Raw genomic sequence first — 18,543 nt, forward strand, 5'->3', positions numbered from 1 at the left:
TTTAAAGTGGTTAGCGGAGGTGGCTACATTGTTCAAATTTTTTTATTTTTTTTTTATTTTTTAGAAGCCTTTAACAAAATTATATTTGTTCTCATGGTCATGCAAACAGGCACATGTGTGTGCTTGCCTGTTTTCAAAAGTAAGCTGTAATAATAACACCTTTTCAGGGTTCATCAAAAGCTCTTAAAGACTATTTACGCATAAGGTAACTATAAACTATTTTGCTAAATTATCAAGATACTGATACAAGCTCAGTTATTCCAAGGACAAACACCCTGATATTGTTCGGTCTTCTGGTTTAAGATAACCGGTAAACGCCACACATGCCAATAAAGTGGGTAGGTCAGCAAATAATTTGACTTCATGTTGGTATGAAAAACACAGGTGTATCTGATGTGTCTGTGCAGACTTACTGGCACACTTGTACACAAACGGGGCATTTAAAGTTATTAATAAAATGTGTTTTTCCACTGTAACTTGATGTATCGAGACATGTTAGGATGATGTTGCAGGCCTGGCCACTCTTGAGTTTGCTTGAGTTTTATCCATATCGAGGTATACAGTGGGCAAGCTAACTGAGGGAGATGTGACTGAAATTGTTTTGTTGACTTCTTAACTGCAGAAAGGAAAACTGACTGGGTGTATAAGCACATTGAACAGCACACTCCGTACAGGAGGTGGCGGTATGCAGTAAAAGCAGGCTAACTTACGAAAGAAGATGTCTGGTGAACATGGCACATTCAAGTCAACGCGGTGATCGAAATTTTCCAGTAAAGCTCCGAATTCCCAGCTACAAAGACGCAAGTGTAAGCAATCGAAAGGGGTGACTATGACAAACTGTAGACATTAATATTAGCATTGTATATAGCTGAAGTCATTTAAACGAATTGATGAAACGATAGAAAAAAGGAAACTGATTATCATACGGATAGAAGTTTCCGAGTCGACGCGAACGCAGCAGTAAATTCAACCACACCAGAAGGTGGCAGTATTATAATATTAGCCAGTTTTAAGCGGTTATAGGCCTGTGTTTTTGTTTCACGTTGACTGTACACAACAGCTGAGGTATTTGAGGGCATGGTTTTATTATGCTAAATATTTTTATCATATTTAATGAAATATGAAAGAGGGTTTTACTTCAAAATGTGTCGCTGTCAAAAAGTCCCCTTTGGAATTAGCTAGCATTAACTACTTAGCAACGGTTAACTAACTTCTTACTTTGCGGCCGCCGGTACAGGTGATAGACCATAGATGCAAAGAGAACTGAATTTAATTCCCATTATGATTAAGTGTTTACCCAAAGAGGTTCAGGGGAAGCTTCGCTCCGGTGTCGCTATCCCCTCGCTTCAGCAGTGTGTGGAGGAGCTGATTTTAAACAGCATCGATGCCGGGGCGACCTGTGTGGGAGTCCGAATGGACATGGAGGCATTTAAAATTCAGGTGATCGATAACGGTGCTGGGATGAGCGCCGAGGACATGGCCTGTGTTGGGAATAGATACCACACAAGTAAATGCACTTCTGTGGCGGACCTGGACAACCTCAGGTGGTATGGTTTCAGAGGGGAAGCCTTGGCGAGTTTAGTTTCTTTAGCCACACTTGTTGAAATCTCCTCCCGGACCAGATCATCTGTAAAAACACACGTTAAAATATTCAAGGAGGGGAAGGGCTTGGAGGTCTTTGAAGCAGAGGCTGCTCGACCCTCAGCGGGCACAACTGTCATCATTTGTAACTTCTTCCACAACATGCCTGTCCGAAGGAAGAGGGTTGATGCCGTCCTGGAGGGTGAGAGGATCAGGCACAGAGTGGAAGCTGTTTCCCTGATGCACCCCTCTGTTTCCTTCACCCTGAAGAATGACTGCACAGGAGCCATGATGGTGCAGCTCCCGAAAGCAAGAAACACTTATCACAGGTTTGTTCAGATACATAATCTCGGGCGAGCAGAGAAGCTGGGAGAAATCAGCCACACATACAAACAGTTTGAAGTGATGGGTTACATTGGCAGAGAGGGCCACTACAACAACAGCTTACAGTTCCTGTATGTGAATGAAAGACTGCTGTTGAAAACACGTATTCACAAGCTGCTGAATGTTCTCCTGCGCCGACTGACCAGTTCGAACCAGAAGAATGACAGTCCGGATGGGCAGTCTGTCATCAGAAGTCCGAAGCACAAGCGAAGCCAAGATCTGTATGGAGTGTATATCATCAATATTAAATGCTCTTACTCGGAGTATGACATTTCCCTCGAGCCTGCCAAAACTCTAATAGAGTTCAAAGACTGGGATGGCATTTTGCTCTGTGTTGAAGAAGCAGTGAAAGCTTTCCTGAGGAGGGAGAACTTGGTGGCTGTCATTACTCAAGACGACTTGGACTATGCATCTCCAAGAGTGTTTGGAACTGACAAAACAGAACCAGAAGAGAACGGTGACAAAGGTGGCCAAACAGCTACCACTATTTCTACAATGGACTGTAGCGTTGGCACGAGACTGGCATCTGAATCTGTTCATCGTAATCACACAGGTGACAGTGTTTCTAAAGATGGTGTTTGCCTGGAGGCTAGATCGGATAAAAGTGAACAACCAGGCCAGCAAAAGATAAGTTCAAATGAGTTGCAAAATGTACACAGTGAAAAAGGTTTAAACAATGCATGTAGCGATGAGCTGATGTCTGATCTGGCTACAGTGGAACCTTTATCTTATAAAATTAATAAAGAAGTGGAGCCCGCATATAGTGAAGCTGGGGAAGGTTCTAATATTTTGCATATTTCAAGAGAGCTACTTTTAAAAGAAGGAGATGACAGCTTCATTCAACAAGCCCAGCCTGCTTTAAACTACACTGAGAGAATAGTACCTGACTGTCAGGATACAAGCTGCCATGCACAGACTTTAGTAAGTAAGAGAAAGATCAGATTGTCTGATCAATATATTCAAGAGAGTCTGCAGAGTCGGGACCTTTTGCAAAACAATAGGCCAGTATTTCAGGAGGAAAGTTTAACAGTAAAATCTGAAGAAAAAGCTTCTGTTGCGAAACGCAAAATCTCACTAGACACAAGCAGATCTTCTCAGAAACAATACAGAGACTCTTCCTCTGTTGTCCCCTCAAAGATTTCCAAGATAATTTCATGCCATAAATTGTCTGGATCTCTTGACAAGTTTCGACGAACGTGTGTTAAATCTGGTGAACTCGAATCACAGTTACCCAAGGCTCATTTGAAGAACGACACTCCTCAGACAGACCGCGTTGTTTTGAATACATCAATTTTCCAGGAAGTTCAACAAGAAGATGAGATGCAGGACAAAGAGGAGGCAAAGAACAGCCTCCAAAGCCCGCCAACTCTCTCTATTTTCACTAAGATAAAACCAGAATCAGCACAGAACCAAGGTAAAAAATCTTTGGCAGCTAAACTCCGTCATTTGAAACAACATGGGACAGATGATTCAGAGGTATCATTGGATTTTTCCAGAAGCATTTCAAAGGATAGTATCTGTGTCAGTACTGGAATTGACGGTAACCAAGATAGCAATGAGATTCCCTGTGACCCTGAGTTCAATATGAGGCCAGCCTCAGGTTGCATTTTAAACCCTGAACTTGCTATGAATGAAGAGGCTATCACATCGAGCGACTGGCTCCAGCAGTACGACGCATCTGTCGGAAAGACGGTTTATGTGAACAGAGTGACCGGGCTCAGCAAATATGAGGACCCAGCTATGGAGGAAACTCAAGTGCGCTGCACGTCTGATGTCACCAATATAGCAGTTAGTGTCATTTCTGAAATGGGTAAGTTAGCACACAAAATTGCACATATGCACATTAACACAGATAATTTGTTTACTGTTTTAATGCAAGCCGTCATGTCCATGTAGGGATGGAATACAGGTGTTACCCATTTCAGGTGGATCTAGTGTTGCCATTCCTGCCTAAATCCAGACCAGAAAGGGTGATTAGATCAGGGCCTGATTGTAGAGGTACCTGACAGATTTCTAAGCGTGTAGGCTGTAAGGTCATGACCTCAGATAATGTACAAAATGCAGTTGATAATTTGCAGCCTTTTATTATCTCGTCTTTACAGGTGATGTTGGTGAAAGCTCAAACTCGCTTTTTTCATTGTACTCAAAATGGAATAATCCCGTGTTTGTCCGCCCTCCAGTGGTAATGAAAACACATTTTTACTTTGTATTAACTCGATTTAGTAATGACTCGAACTGATTGGCTCATAGCAAAACACAAAGTCAGATTTCACTTCGGTGGTTTTGTTTTTGATACTACATCATCCCTCCACAGGTCGGTGTGGATATTTCCAGTGGACAAGCTGACGGACTGGCCGTAAAGATCCACAACGTCCTTTTTCCATACCGCTTCTCTAAGTCCATGATTCACTCCATGAAGGCAAATTAATCTCTCAGCTTTAACCACTTTTTATTAGCAGTTTTACAAATTTCAGTAAAACGCTGTCATAAAGCTGTGATGCAATTCTCCTATAGGTTATTCATCAGGTGGATAAAAAGTTTCTTGCGTGCCTTATTAGTACTAAGGATGACGAGCTGGTGGAACACACTGAAACTAAAGGTGAAGTTAGAAACATTAAATCTTTGTCATTTATTGTTTTCTTGAGACATGTTTATTTATTTATTTGTACATTTTCAATTACAAAACAGGAAACCTGTTGGTGCTGGTAGATCAACATGCTGCACATGAAAGAGTGCGACTTGAAAATTTAATTGCAGGTGAAAAAAAAGAAGAAGAAGTGAACAGTAGTTTAGTTTTGTTATTGAAACACTGATAATGCTGTTAACAGGTGCTTATTGTAATTCTGCAGTCATAGCTGTTTGTGCTGTCACAGATTCATATGAAGATGACCCAGATGTCCCAGGAGAGAGATGCCTGTGTACTTCAACCATTTTGCCACCTCTTGGGATCAGTGTAACAGAAGAGGAGATAAGGCTGCTTAGGTATGGAAATCTATTGGGTGTATTGGGCAACAAGCAAAGAGGGAAAGCCTGCAAAGACAGAATACATATAGTAAATATCTTCAAACACCCCTCATTTCTTCATATTTTGTTAGGAAAATGGGAAATAGGTGCAGTTGTTTATTGAAAACGTTCATGGAAATAGAGTATATGAGGCAAAAACAGAGTTTGTACAGTTCTGATAATATTTGGTGACCACTTTTATCCTTAAGAATGGCCTGAAGTCTTTTAAGCAAGCTTTTCTTTCTTTAAGTAGTCTTCAGGAAGGATTTTCCAGACTTATTGAAGGACGTTCTTTGGATGTTGGCTGCCTTTTGTTCTGTTCTCTGTCAAGATGGTCCCACACTGCTTCAGTAATGTTGTAGTCCTCTAGGGAGGCTGGTCCATGAATGATAGTGTTCCAGCGTATATTTTTTTCTATCCAGGCATGCTTTTACTGTATTGGCAGTGTGTTTGGAGTCATTGTCATTCTGAAAAACAAAGTGCCTAGAGATACAATTTAATAAATGGTCAAGTATACTACTTTATTGTATTTTTTGCACCACATGCTTAAGCTTTGTAGACTAGCAGTAGTACATAGAGTTTGTGTTCAGATGTTATTTAGTTAGTACTCATAGACTGTTCTTGTATTTTCCTACAGGTCCTGTCAGCCACATCTAAGGAGTTTGGGCCTGGAAGTTCATTTTTCACGGGCAGCAGATCTAAAAGTGTTTGTTGGGAAAGTGCCATTGTGCTTTATGGAAAAAGAGAGTAATGAGCTGAGGCGAGGAAGACCATCTGTTATAAAGCCAATTGCTGAGGTAAAACTGTTTACTGTTTCACTGTTTTTGCTAAGTGAGGCTTTTACAAAGCTGTTCTCTGATATGTATCGCTTAATTTTATCTGACAGGAGTATCTTCGAGAGCAGATTGAGGTAAGCTAGATTTTTTTCTGTTTTCCTATGTACTAAAGTTCTGTGATGCACAATGGTATGTACTATTTGCTTTGGAGTAATATATTTGGTTTGGTCTCTTTTTTCATTCCCCAGCTACTCCGCTCAACAGGTAGAGTGAGAGGAACTTTGCCTCTCACTGTTCTGAAAGTGCTCGCCTCACTAGCATGCCACGGTAAAGATAATCAGCTTCTCTCAGGCCTTGAATATATTTTTTCTGTGATTTTTGAGCCTGAAATCTTTATGCTTGTTATTTTTATACATGCTTGCATTGAACAGGTGCCATCAAATTCAACGACACCCTAAGTAGAGATGAATGCCACAGCTTGGTGGCATCCTTGTCTGCCTGCCAGCTGCCCTTCCAGTGTGCTCATGGCCGTCCATCTATTGTTCCCCTCGTAGACGTCCTTCATTTGGACAAAGACCACACGGTACCAGAACACATTGCACATTTGAACTCTGGACTAAAAGTCAGATTCAAGGACATGTCCAGTGCAATATTGTGATGATGACTAAGTATTGTTGTACTTGCAGGAAGTCCAGAAACCCAACCTCCGAAAGTTGAGAAGAATGTATAAAGCATGGAAGCTATATGGGAATGCTTAAGGGTGTGTATTTTGTTTTTAAATGTGTTGTTTTGTTTCTAACAAAAAAAAAAAAGATTCATAACTTATTAAATGGTTCAGATATTCCTGTTTCTTTGCCCAAATTCTATGGCTCAAGCTTTTTTCTTGTAATCTAAAGCAACAGAAAGTCATAGTAAGATATATACAGCACTGTGAAAGCCTGTTTGCCCTCTTACACACTACTTAGTTTTTTGCATATTTATCACACTTAATGTTTCATATCATCAAACTAATTTTAATATTAGACAAAGATAATCCAACTAAATATAAAATGCTGTTTTCAATTAATTATTTTATATGTTGAGGGGGGGGAAAGCTATCCAAACCTCCCTGGCCACATATTAAAAAAGTAATTGCCTTGTTAAAAAGTCCCATTGACCTTAAACAGACCATTCACGAAAACCCTTCAATAAACCCTTCAATGTGGCTCAATTAAAACAGTTCTAAAAAGAAGAGTGGGCCAAATTTCCTCCACAGTGATGTGAACGACTCTTTGCCAGTTATCACAAACGCTTTGTTGTAATTCTTTCTGCCAAGGGTGACGCAACTACTTATTAGGATTAGGGGCCAATTACATTTTCACATAGGCCGAGTACAGTTGATAAACGTTTTTTTGTTTTTTTGTTTTTTTAAAACAGCATGTTCTATTTACTCTGGTTAACTTTCTTTGTTCTTAAAATGTATTTGATGATCTGAAACATGCAAGTATGACAAATATGCAAAATCCCATGAAATCAAGAAGGGGGAAATACTTTTTCAGAGGGCTGTAAGTATAACGTATGTAACATGATGTGAGTAACAGTAAGTTTTGTTAGTTGTAGTAGTTTGGATTTTATCGTGTGGCGCTCATAATGTTATAAATGTCAGTGCTATGAAAATCCTTCACATCTTTGCTTCCACATGCGCATCATGTTCAGTTTAACAACTTTATTCTGGGAGTTTTCAGTTCCCACAAACATTTTTTGCCTATTATGTTACTTCACAAAAAAAATTGCTGATAGCTCATTGAGATATGATTTATTTAAAATAATAGATATTACTATAAGAAATTCTTATAATTAATTCATTCTTTTTGGCACAGACTCAACAAGGTGCTGGAAACATTCAAGATTGTTGACCATAAGTGATATGATAACATTACACAGGTCATTTGAGTATGGGGACACGAGTGTCATATTCAAGAAACCAGTTTGATATGATTTAAGCTTTGTGACATGGTGCATTAACATGCTTGAATCAGCCACCAGGAGATGGTGCACTGTGGTCATAAAGGGATGATCCGATTCTTAAAAAAAGAAACTCTGACTGTTATGACCTTTCAAACTACAGACCGATCTCTAAGCTTTCGTTCTTGTCCAAGATCCTGGAGAGACTAGTTCTCTCCCAGCTCCAGGCGCACTTGGACACAAACAATATTGCTGAGAAACTTCAATCTGCCTTTAAGCCATTGCATAGCACTGAAACAGCGTTGGTTAGAGTTCTTAATGATATTCTCGTAATCACTGATACTGGACGCTCTATGGTCCGAGTTTTACTGGACCTTTCTTCGGCCTTTGATATGGTGGACCATAACATTTTATTACTAAGACTTGAGCACACTGTGGGTATTAGAGGCACTGCCCTCGACTGGTTTAAATCATACCTCGCTGATAGAGCCTTATCAGTTAACTTGGGCACCTTCCTCCGCTCCGGTCTGTTGTGGTGTGCCTCAAGGATCAGTTTTAGGCCCTATTCTCTTCCCATTGTATTTGCTCCCTCTAGGCGCAATCTTTGGAAAATACAATATCGCCTTCCACTGTTACGCCAACGACATACAGATCTATTTTGAACTTACTGACGACCTTGCTGTGTCCCTGCACTACTTTCAAGAATGCATGCGGGAGGTCAAAGAATGGTTCCTGAGTAATTCCCTCGTTTTAAACGATAAGAAGACTGAGACTGTGGTGTTCAACAGTAAAATCCCTCGTGCCCAACTCTGTGCTGCCCTGGGTTCCTTTGCTAGCTCTTCCTGTGACTATGTCAGTAACTTGGGTGCACTGCTGGATAGCTCGCTCAAACTCGATAAGCAAATGTCTGCTGTAGTGAGATCTAGCTTCCACCAACTGCGCCTTATCTCTAAGGCTAGGCATTATGTTCCGCACGAGGACCTGGAGAAGCTTATTCACGCTTTTGTGACCTCCAGGTTGGATTATTGTAATTCCTTGTACTACGGTCTTCCCTCTTCTTTTCTTCTTAGACTGCAAACAGTCCAAAATGCAGCAGCCCGCCTCTTGACTGGTACCAGGAAATTTTGCCATATTACTCCTGTCCTAGCTAGCCTGCATTGGCTGCCCATTAAGTACCGTATTCAATTTAAAATATTACTCCTTACATTCAAAACTATTAATAAATTAGCGGCAAGTTATCTTAGTGAACTTCTCAAACCACATACTCCTGCTAGAACACTCAGATCTGCCACTCAACTACTTCTGACCCAACCCAGACCTCTGCTGAAGTCCCGGGGTGACCGTGCGTTTGCTCTGGCTGCCCCGGTACTGTGGAACACCCTTCCTCTCGACCTCCGCGCATCTGATTCCATTGCACTGTTCAAATCACGACTAAAAACCCACTTATTCAATCTTGCCTTTCCCTCTAGTTAATATTTCTTTTATGATTTTATATCATGCACTTTTATGCTCATTTAAATTCTTGTTTGCTCTGTACCTGTTGCTTTCCTGTGTATCAGTGACAGTTATCTGCTTGCATACTTAGTACTTGCTTTGGTCCTATTTCTATTATCCTCCTTCTATTATCTATCTTACTTGTTAAGCACCTTGGCATACCCTTGGTTTTTAAGTGTGCTTTATAAATAAAGTTTATTATTATTATTATTATTATTATTATCATTATCAGTAACCGCACTCTGGTTGGCTGTGCCATTTAAATAATTCCCAGTTGGAGCAAAGGGGTACAAAGTGAATTAATAATAATTGGAGCGCTATGTTTAATTCTCTTAAAATGTATAGCAGCTTTTGGGTGTCTTTGCAGGCCTCCTCGCCTTGCAGCAGCACATTCTTGCAGCAGCACATTCTTGCAGACATGTTCTAGAGTTGGGCGGCAGAGAGACTTGAAGCGAGAGCGCTGTCGGGTACAGTAGGCGCACAGCATCGACGCAGCGCTGCTCCTTTGTTGTGATTGGAGTATTGAGCGGCTGTGTTGCAGACCCCTTCTTCCCCCACAGTTCCGGGTCATGCCACGTGACTTGCCCGCCCCCACATGTCCCTCCCAAGTAAACAATTCAGCATCATTTCATTATGTCTGCGAACAATCCCTGATTCTTATCATCGGTGGGAAAAAAGCCTGAGCTCGACAACAGATGCCTGTCACACAGCTAAAACCTCCCAGCATAGTCCGCATTTTATCAATGTGAAATGGCGAACGGAGATGGGATTAGTTTTTGGATTCGGATAAATTATGGAGCTAAATATAAGTGCTAGCTGCAGTGTGTATTTTAAAATGGTCGAGCAAAACGTGTCCACTTGACCTTGGAATCAAATGAGGTTTTATTGAAGAGGAGCCGTCTCCACCACGGCTCTATTTAACCTTTGACTAAATTGATACAGCACGGCGTTAAGTTTTTATCGCCCAGGAAATGGTTACATAGGCATATTTATAAATAGACTCGCGTTTTTCATCCCATATTGCATTAATAAGAGGCCGATAGCCATTTTTGTGAATGGGGGAGAGAGAGAGGGAGGGGGGGAGGGCTGGTCATCTTGCGGTGCCTAACTGGTGTAAATACAAACAAACCAAAAGGGATAAAGTGTCAGATATCGCTCGTGGAGTGCATATAATGGTGGATAAATGTCAACAGGATGGCCTTTTACACCAAAATATGCCTATGTGGCTGTCAGTCTGACCCCCCCTCCGCGGATGGTACAGTCTTGGTTCATTCATAAAATTCTAGCAGAGCATAAAAGGAGGGGCTTGCATTCTAGTCGTCCAGTTACCAGGTAGACTATACCTGGAGAAAAGACCCGAGCTGCTCTTCCCCAGCGGAAGGCCACAGTCATATTTGTCATTAATCAGGACTCGCGTGTGTGCGTGTGTGTGATTTTGCTTTTCTTTCTTTTCTTTTTTTTCTTTTCTTTTTTTTTCTCCTCGTGATGTATCAAAACAACCTGACGCCTGACATGGATTCAGTCTCCCCCACCTGCCGGGCAGAGTCTCCTGTCGGGACACTCTGCCAGAAGACGCCAGAGGAGGCGAGCTCTCCAGCGTCCTCCACAGAGAGCAATGCAAAGGTATGAATGGCTTTGTTGATCATTTATTTAACACGCTACCCAGGAGGCACCCCGTTTAAAACAGATTAAAGACCACCATTTTCTCTACCCCTCTCTCTCTCTTTTCTTTTTTTAAAGTGAGCCACAGACTGGATGCTCAAATGCTTTCATCTCTGTGGTGGGGGGGAGGGGGAACTGATTGATAAGATTTAAATTAACTGGATGCGGTTAATTTTAAAGCATCATATTTATATATACATATATGCCTATAAGACGTGAGACATCGGAAATCTGTGCATGTGGAAATGTGACAAAATAGCCCTGTAGGTCGGTTGTTATGATTCCGACGTCCTGGGACCAAAATGCAAGCGTGTCGATGCAGCGGTTCATTGAGAAAAATAAATCCATTCAGGAGACTCCACAGCATCTCTGCGTCAGTGTTGACGTCAGAAACAATGATAAAGTCAAATATTGATCTGGGAGAAGGCTATTTCTGGTCGGGTATATTTCAAGAAGAGACACCACATGCAGGGTGTCCTCTGTTTTAGACTATAAACAAATGATTAAGAGGCTTTTATTGATTTTCAGCATCACAATCAGAGCCACGTGAAACCTCTGGTATAAATGAATAAATGTAACTGTAGTCCTCATTGCCAGTACTATCTCTGCTTTTTCAGGAGGTCTGCCAAGACATGAGCACTGAAGACACTCCATTTGTTCCAACGGTTACAGCAATTTCCTCTACCCCAGATTTCCAGTGGATGGTCCAGCCTACGATTATTACATCTGTCTCCCCGTCTCTGGGTAGCAAGCAAGCCAATGAACCGCGAAGCTCTCACCAGGCAACACCCAAAGCGGGCGGGAGTAAGGGAAAAAATGCTGCCAGAAAGGGGAAAACAGAGCAGGTAGGTTAGCTCCGATGAAGTCTACCTGCTATTGGACAGAACAGTCAATAGTGTCAATTTGCATATGCCAATCTGAATTCCTTGTGTGCAGCCGAGCTATTGTGCATGCTCCTCTGGTGCCGTGTGCGGGCTGTGTGCCTTCCTTAGGCAGTCAATTTATATTCAGGTCACAGCAAGTCTGCAACAATAGTCTATTTTTAGACGCATTGCAGTGAAACATGCTTTTGCCACTCTTCAGAGGGCGAGCTGGGAGCGGGTGTTGTGGATTAGGGGAAGAAATGGCTGGATTCTTCGTGGTAATGACTGAATTATTTCCCTTACATCCCAGCTGTCTCCTGAGGAGGAGGAGAAGAAGAGGATAAGAAGGGAGAGGAATAAAATGGCTGCAGCAAAGTGTCGCAACAGAAGGAGGGAGCTCACAGATACACTGCAAGCTGTAAGTAAACAGTGATTAATTTGCTCAGCTGTCCTTTACACCTACTGCGGTGTGTTTTGCTTTTTGTTTGTTTGTTTGATTTTCCACATGGATGATTTTTTGGTGTCGATCTGTTTAAAGGAGACAGACAAGCTGGAGGAGGAAAAGGCTGCCCTGGAGACCGAGATAGCCAACCTAATCAAAGAGAAAGAACGGCTCGAATTTATTCTTGCTACACATAAGCCGGTGTGCCAGGTGTCAGAAGAGCTTGAATCCATTTTCCAAGAGTCCACAGGGTCTCCAGGCCTACCGCCCAGTCCAGACGAGGACAGGCTTCCAGAGGATGGCACGCAAGAAGCTCCATCACTCCAAGACATGGACGACCCCAGCGATCCGTCCACAGCCATCTCTGGGAACTCGAATATTTTGCTGTGTGCAAGTGCTGAAATCAACATCTGTGATCTCGAGCCCTCCCTGGACCTTAAGGAGGGGCTACTGGACAATATTTTACCCACACTGGAGGAGAAGACTCCCATGGAGACAGCTCGATCCGTGCCAGACATAGATCTGAGTAGCTCTCTCGGGGTCTCGGACTGGGAGACTCTGTATAAGTCGGTTTCCAGCGACCTGGAGCCTCTCAGCACTCCCGTGGTCACCTCCACCCCTACCTGCAGCAGCTACCTGTCTGTGTTCACATTTGCGTGCCCTGAGCTGGACTCTCTCACAGAGGGACTAGACAGCCATAAAGGTGGAGGAAGCAAGGGCGATTCTGTCGACATCCTCAACTCTCCGACTCTCCTAGCCTTATAAAATGCAAAGAGGCGCTGATCTGTTTGATCTCTTTCTGATCTCTCTGTTTGCAGGTTCCCGACGTTGAAATGATATGAACAACGTATGCTGTAATGCTTCAAGGAACACATTCATGAAAAGTCTTGTACATGACTAAGCAAACATATAAACTCTCTTCAGATACATAGTCAACAGAGTGATGTAGCTAAAAGCATGGCTTTTAATTTAACCGAAAGGACTGAAGTAAGTTTTGATTTTAAACGCATGCTGAAAAATTCCAAATAATTTTCAAAGCTCATATCTGATCTGTTACTAGATCTAAGCTGTAACGTGGAATTTAATGTAACAGTATGGTTTTGTGTTTTTTGGTGTCAGTAGTGTACTGATTGATGTAAATGTCTTTACATATCCATCTAAGTACCTGCGTACCTCATCAAGTGTGGTTTGACCTCATTGTTAAAATGTTGAAAGTTTTCCATGAAAACATTCAGTGCTATATACTATTATATATATATATATATAGATATATATCTTATCAAGATGTAACTTATGATTTATTTTTTTACCTTTCAGACTTTGACTTATTTGTTTAAATTAAAAAAAAAAAAACAAGTAAAATGGGCATATATTGCTTAACTATGCTGCTGAATAACTACAATAAATCTGCGTTCACAGTGATGCTCGGTGCTGATCAGTTTGTGGACTTTGAATTATGAGGGGGGGGGTTTTCCTCCAAAGAAACTTAAAGTAAAATTCCTTTAAAATATTTCAAATACAAATATTTTTATTTTATTTGTAGTACCCTTTAGATATTTGCTGTTGAAGAAGAGGAGGTGGGAGTTCACTGTTTTTCCAGCGCAGGCCTGCATCTGAGTCGTATTATTGTGGTTGCAGCGGCAGCAGCAGTATGCAGCCTCCCTGTTTCTTTATGGGAGGAGCGGTGCGACTTCCCCACTTCTGCCCCCACTATGTAGGCTACTTTTTTTTCTAACATCCCTGCTTACGTTTGACTGGCATAGCCTAATTTCCGCATTCCCAAATCCTCCCAGATTGGGATCACGTTTAAAATCGGGCTGATGCAACGATTTCCACTTTTTAAAATATACTCTCGACCCTCGGCTGACCAGAAGAAAGGACATTTGTTGCACCTGGGATCAAAGTCAGGTCGGTATACAAAACTTCAGAAGTCGAGAGCTGCATATTTAATTTATTTATTTATTTTTTATTTTTGGTACATGCTGAATAGCTTATTGGCGCGCCACACATAGGTCATAACGAGCATAGTTTGCGAAGAGGCAGCGGGCAGGTCTGATGTTTTCGATTATACGGTGCGATCGATGCATTCTCTGAATTTCTCTGTCAAAGCAAACCTGACATCTTTAGTGATCGTGCTGCAGAAAGGTCATTTTCTTTTGTTTGCATGCTCCTTTTTCATGAATCACGGCGTGCACAATTCAGAACAAAATGTTCTTGTTTTGTCTAGTCCGCCGTTTACATTAGTGCCTCGCACTGATTCTCAAAATGCGGGTTATCCGAGCGGCTGTGGACGGAAAGCTGTAACATTTTAACACTGCAGGTCTCTGATGGAAACACAAAGTTACGTAAGATGGGCTTAATGCCGCACTGTAGAAAAAAAAAAACTTCCGCTTTCAAGTTGACCAATTCAGCATGCTACACCACTATATAACTGGTCAAGCGATTACATTAATAAACAGCTCTAAATGTGCTTTCATGCATAGCCTGGGGGTTTCAGCATTGTAAACAAATAGTTTGGTGATAATACACCATGATCAAGCGAGTTGTTTCTATGGGACATTCAGGATTAGCCATTAATAAAGTGACTATTAGTAGAGAAAGTTTAAAACCACCTTCGGGGCCCCTGCATCAACATTCAGATGGCAGTCACTGGCTCATAATGTGTGTTTGGGGTTTTATTTTGAGGATAGAAAAAATGATAAGCAAAAGTTACATTTGGCTTTAAGTGTTTTTGCTTTCATTTCAAGCTAAACTGCTCACACATTATTTCTCCGTTTTATCATGGCTGTTATGCTTTAATTGCAAGCAGAGTGTTATGTTGTTTATGGCCTCTCTACTTCCTCTTGGTCTTTATGACCTGAACTTTGAGGAAGTTGCAAAACTAAAAGTTATTCCCATGTGAGATTATTATGTAGCCTGTGAGTTCATGTTCTGAGGAGAGCCACTGCGACTTGACCCTCCTCTTTAATAAACATTAGTCTACACAAAGAACACAAAGCCAGATTGCTGTTTCTTGTGGTTATATATTTTAATTAGAATTTGCCTTGGTTGTTTCTGTGATGTGGGATAAAGGTACATCAGACAGAAGTTTTTTGGGGGGATTTCATGTGACTTGGACATCCGCTGAGCTGCTGTAGTAACTTCCTGTATGTTGGGTGGCTCTCACTGTCTTTGTATATGCTGAAGTGTCCTTGTCTACATATTTGCCTGTGCAAAACTGTGGTAATGTGTTCAAACAGTGTCGCATTAACTTTGTTTTTCAGCTAAAGAAAGCAAACTATTTTCTTAAACGTTACTGCATTATGCTATATTTTGGCTGCATAATTTCACGTCTTTATCCTCAATTCTGGCTCTCCCCCCTCGATATGTCTCATATTCAGGAAATCACAGTCACCCTGTAACTATTTCTTGGCAACTGCTACCTTTAGCGCCCCTTGGAATAAAGTAGAATTTGTTTGAGTCTAGTCTTTGCAGTGTTGTTCACCTCTCTTTTTGGCCTTGTAGCATTAGATGATGTACGTTCTTGCCATGATCCCTGAAGTTTTAGAAATTGTTTTTTAGAAAATATTGCAAAATTGAATAAAAACAACATCAGTCCACCTTTTGCAAACGATTCATTGAAGCCCTCTAACAGATGGTACATAATGCACTTATATTTGTTATCAACTCATAAATGTAAAGCATTCCTGTAATGTATTCAGTTTTTTATGTGTTTTCCTTAATCTGACTTGGTTTGTTGTCTGAGTATATCTCCCGTTTTCTCCCTCTCCCGCCTAGCTGTGGTCACGACCGAGTCTGACACGATGCCAGGACAAATCCCAGATCCCTCTGTCACAGCAGGCTCCCTGCCCAGCCTGGGCCCACTGGCTGGGATCACAGCCACCACGCTGACTGACAAGCTCAAATTTGGCGACCTCCAGGAGTTTGGGACAATGCTGTCACCTCTGCATTTCCTGGATAGTCTGGGGAAGAGGCCTCTAATAATCAAAACTGAGGTATAGGACACACTAAGCAGTTGATAACCGTTATCCTTTAAACTAAGGCTACGTTTTAAGTTTTTACTCAGCTTACATGTTCTTTTTAAAAGTTCATTTCTAAAAAGTGGCTCCAAGGTGTGTTTTTAATGTATCTGCTGTTAAAAAAAGGCATGGAAATTTTCTGCTAACTGTGTTTAAAATCTCGCTTCTGTATCCTAAAGAAATGTGTTTGCTGTTTATATTTTATTCAACAGGACCATCTAGTGGACACAAAGGGACATGTAGTTTATAGAGCAGGTAGATTAGTAATAGTGGCAGAAGTACAGGTAGTTTTTTTTTTAATGCTGTCCCAAAGTAGTGTTTACAAATAGAGTTAAAAACATATATAAAACAATGAGAAGAAATGGCTTTTTATATGAACTTTCCCGCTGTGTCAGATGTCCGTGAGAAATCACGTCCTCCATACACTTGCACAGGTTTTCTTGGGGAGATTTGACTTCTCCTGATTTAAAAAAAACACGTCGGGTTCATCAATTACCCTGGCGTTCAAGGATGCTTAGGCATGCCAGACTGTGCCAGATTAAAAATGCTTTTTTTCTATTTTTATGCATACCATGACTGAAACAGAAGGACTTGCACGCTAATGTAGAGGGAAAAACAAACCAAAAGGTCTTTAGTTTGGGGAAATGTCACTTTGACTTGTTTACAGTGATAGCAAAAGAAGAGCCCAGTAGGTTAAATACTAATATTAACACATACACATTCCCATCCTTACTCTGTTCATGGACTGCCTGCTATTGTATGGCAGATTAATTGTGCCTGAAGGTGTGTTTAAAACGCTTGTGCCTGTCTCTAGAGAGACGAGGAGGAAGAGAGGAGAAAACGAAGGCGGGAGAAAAACAAAGTGGCTGCAGCTCGCTGTCGAAACAAAAAGAAGGAGAGGACAGATTATCTACAAAAGGTGAGGCACATCTAAGGAGCCTCCTTTGCATGATTGCACACTCTCACATACTCAACTTGTGTCTCACTCTTTCCACAATTATTACTTTGTCTTCCTTCCAATCCCATGGCAGGAGTCGGAAAGGCTAGAGATGTTAAATTCCGACCTTAAAGCCCAGATCGAGGAGCTGAAGCTTGAACGACAGCAGCTGATCCTCATGCTCAACCGCCACCGCCCCACGTGTATTGTCAGGACAGACAGTGTCAAAACTCCGGAGGGTGAGGTGAGCCCCCTGCTGCAGCAGCTGGAGGCCAAGTGAAGGTTGTAGTGCGAGTTCCTACAGTTTACGATTGGGAAGAAGCAGCAAACTAGCAGCACTTACGTTTGGGGCCTCGGTCGTGGAGGAGAACCAGCCACTGAGCGCTACGCCACAAAATGTGGATCCACTGTGCTTAGACACTGTTTTGGCAGTTAAATCAATCTTCTTTCATAGTCTTTGTTTTGTTTTGTTTTTGGGTTTTTTTATTGTTCCTTCTTGCTTTTTCATTTATTCTTCATTTTCGTCTTCACAGGTCCAGCCACAATTAGTGTGAAAGTAAAGAAAAAAACACAGCACAACTTTTGGTAGAATTACAAGCCACACACGAGGCATTACTTTGATATATTTCCAGTAATTACACCTGTGTTTTAATGCTTTTTGTTTGTTTTTTTTGTAGTTAACCCTAAAACAGAACTGCATTCGATCAGTCAGCTGCACAGATGATTATTTGTTGCTGTGTGGGATGAAACTAAGTCACTGTTTCCATGCAGGGCAGAGGCGATACCCCAAAGAGACAGTGTTTGTAAGTTATCAGGCTACAAATAGACATCTTTGCAGCGTGATGTGACCTTGACTGTCCTTCAATTGTTAAAATACATGCAGGGAATTGTAGAAATATCATTGAAATCTGTGGGGAAATAGTTATATATGTATAAAAAAATAACTACTGGAATACATTAACCATCACATACAGATGATTTTTTTAAAGTAACCAATTTCTGTATAAACCCACAGTCAAAGAAGCCTTTGTATCGCATAAATAACCTCAAGCATTTTTCGTTTGTTGGCACAGCAGCTGAACATTTTTTCTTTATTCCATTGTTTTTTGGCGCAGGCGTCATGTATGCACATATATATATATACAAGTGTTTACATTGTACTTTATTTTCTGTTACCATATTGTTACTAGCAATTATGTTTATGTTTTTATTCTTTTGTATATGGTGTTATATAAGCATATAAGCTATCACAAAATCCCATTTTGTATTTCCTTAAGAAATAAATGTCTAGTTTCTTTTTTTAAAATTATTGAATAATATTTTTTTGAGTCTTGCAAAATGGAAGACGTTTTATAATAATATTTTGTGCACAAAAAAAAAGTTTCAGGAGCAAAGTTTCTGGTAAACCCTGACATCTTGTGGTGAGCTGCAGCACAGC

At 41.1% G+C, this 18,543-nt stretch overlaps 3 protein-coding genes across 8 annotated transcripts; all 3 read left to right on the forward strand.

Annotated features, from left to right (window-relative positions):
* The first annotated feature begins 664 nt into the window (after nucleotides 1-664).
* On the forward strand, nucleotides 665-10,806 carry mlh3 (mutL homolog 3 (E. coli)). 4 transcript variants are annotated; one of them, XM_040042673.1, is made up of 13 exons: nucleotides 665-3,775; nucleotides 3,862-3,963; nucleotides 4,068-4,147; nucleotides 4,280-4,384; nucleotides 4,480-4,564; nucleotides 4,654-4,722; nucleotides 4,815-4,947; nucleotides 5,606-5,765; nucleotides 5,855-5,878; nucleotides 5,993-6,071; nucleotides 6,176-6,327; nucleotides 6,431-6,504; nucleotides 10,705-10,806. In XM_040042673.1, exons 1-12 carry the CDS (start codon nucleotides 1,252-1,254, stop codon nucleotides 6,500-6,502), a joined length of 3,585 nt encoding a protein of 1,194 aa, XP_039898607.1. In that variant the 5' UTR covers nucleotides 665-1,251; the 3' UTR covers nucleotides 6,503-6,504; nucleotides 10,705-10,806. The 4 variants fall into 4 exon arrangements, with proteins under 4 accessions (XP_039898607.1, XP_039898606.1, XP_039898610.1 ...); XM_040042672.1 differs by lacking the exon at nucleotides 10,705-10,806 and having other exon boundaries at nucleotides 6,431-6,586; XM_040042674.1 differs by lacking the exon at nucleotides 10,705-10,806 and having other exon boundaries at nucleotides 669-3,775; nucleotides 4,839-4,947; nucleotides 6,431-6,586.
* On the forward strand, nucleotides 8,602-13,557 carry fosaa (v-fos FBJ murine osteosarcoma viral oncogene homolog Aa). 2 transcript variants are annotated; one of them, XM_040042685.1, is made up of 4 exons: nucleotides 8,602-10,805; nucleotides 11,462-11,689; nucleotides 12,018-12,125; nucleotides 12,246-13,557. In XM_040042685.1, exons 1-4 carry the CDS (start codon nucleotides 10,668-10,670, stop codon nucleotides 12,912-12,914), a joined length of 1,143 nt encoding a protein of 380 aa, XP_039898619.1. In that variant the 5' UTR covers nucleotides 8,602-10,667; the 3' UTR covers nucleotides 12,915-13,557. The 2 variants fall into 2 exon arrangements, with proteins under 2 accessions (XP_039898619.1, XP_039898620.1); XM_040042686.1 differs by lacking the exon at nucleotides 8,602-10,805 and adding an exon at nucleotides 10,970-11,247.
* A 286-nt stretch (nucleotides 13,558-13,843) lies between these two features.
* On the forward strand, nucleotides 13,844-18,414 carry jdp2a (Jun dimerization protein 2a). 2 transcript variants are annotated; one of them, XM_040042693.1, is made up of 4 exons: nucleotides 13,844-14,057; nucleotides 15,927-16,144; nucleotides 16,983-17,087; nucleotides 17,200-18,414. In XM_040042693.1, the coding sequence occupies exons 1-4, from the start codon at nucleotides 13,970-13,972 to the stop codon at nucleotides 17,383-17,385; spliced, it is 597 nt and encodes a 198-aa protein (XP_039898627.1). In that variant the 5' UTR covers nucleotides 13,844-13,969; the 3' UTR covers nucleotides 17,386-18,414. The 2 variants fall into 2 exon arrangements, with proteins under 2 accessions (XP_039898627.1, XP_039898628.1); XM_040042694.1 differs by lacking the exon at nucleotides 13,844-14,057 and adding an exon at nucleotides 14,075-14,294.
* The last annotated feature ends 129 nt before the right edge of the window (nucleotides 18,415-18,543 follow it).

The sequence above is a fragment of the Simochromis diagramma genome, unplaced genomic scaffold (assembly GCF_900408965.1).
Source record: "Simochromis diagramma unplaced genomic scaffold, fSimDia1.1 OVJJ01000304.1, whole genome shotgun sequence".
Classification (NCBI taxonomy): domain Eukaryota; kingdom Metazoa; phylum Chordata; class Actinopteri; order Cichliformes; family Cichlidae; genus Simochromis; species Simochromis diagramma.

Excerpts from the sequence above, each read along its gene's own strand:
- mlh3 (XM_040042673.1), top strand. The coding sequence starts at position 1,252 with ATGCAAAGAGAACTGAATTTAATTCCCATTATGATTAAGTGTTTACCC. Across the intron at positions 4,148-4,279 it reads TGTTTGTCCGCCCTCCAGTG|GTCGGTGTGGATATTTCCAG; the intron begins GTAATGAAAACA and ends ATCCCTCCACAG. Across the intron at positions 5,879-5,992 it reads ATCTTCGAGAGCAGATTGAG|CTACTCCGCTCAACAGGTAG; the intron begins GTAAGCTAGATT and ends TTCATTCCCCAG.
- fosaa (XM_040042685.1), top strand. The coding sequence starts at position 10,668 with ATGTATCAAAACAACCTGACGCCTGACATGGATTCAGTCTCCCCCACC. Across the intron at positions 11,690-12,017 it reads GAAAGGGGAAAACAGAGCAG|CTGTCTCCTGAGGAGGAGGA; the intron begins GTAGGTTAGCTC and ends CTTACATCCCAG. Across the intron at positions 12,126-12,245 it reads TCACAGATACACTGCAAGCT|GAGACAGACAAGCTGGAGGA; the intron begins GTAAGTAAACAG and ends ATCTGTTTAAAG.
- jdp2a (XM_040042693.1), top strand. The coding sequence starts at position 13,970 with ATGCAACGATTTCCACTTTTTAAAATATACTCTCGACCCTCGGCTGAC. Across the intron at positions 16,145-16,982 it reads CTCTAATAATCAAAACTGAG|AGAGACGAGGAGGAAGAGAG; the intron begins GTATAGGACACA and ends GCCTGTCTCTAG. Across the intron at positions 17,088-17,199 it reads GGACAGATTATCTACAAAAG|GAGTCGGAAAGGCTAGAGAT; the intron begins GTGAGGCACATC and ends ATCCCATGGCAG.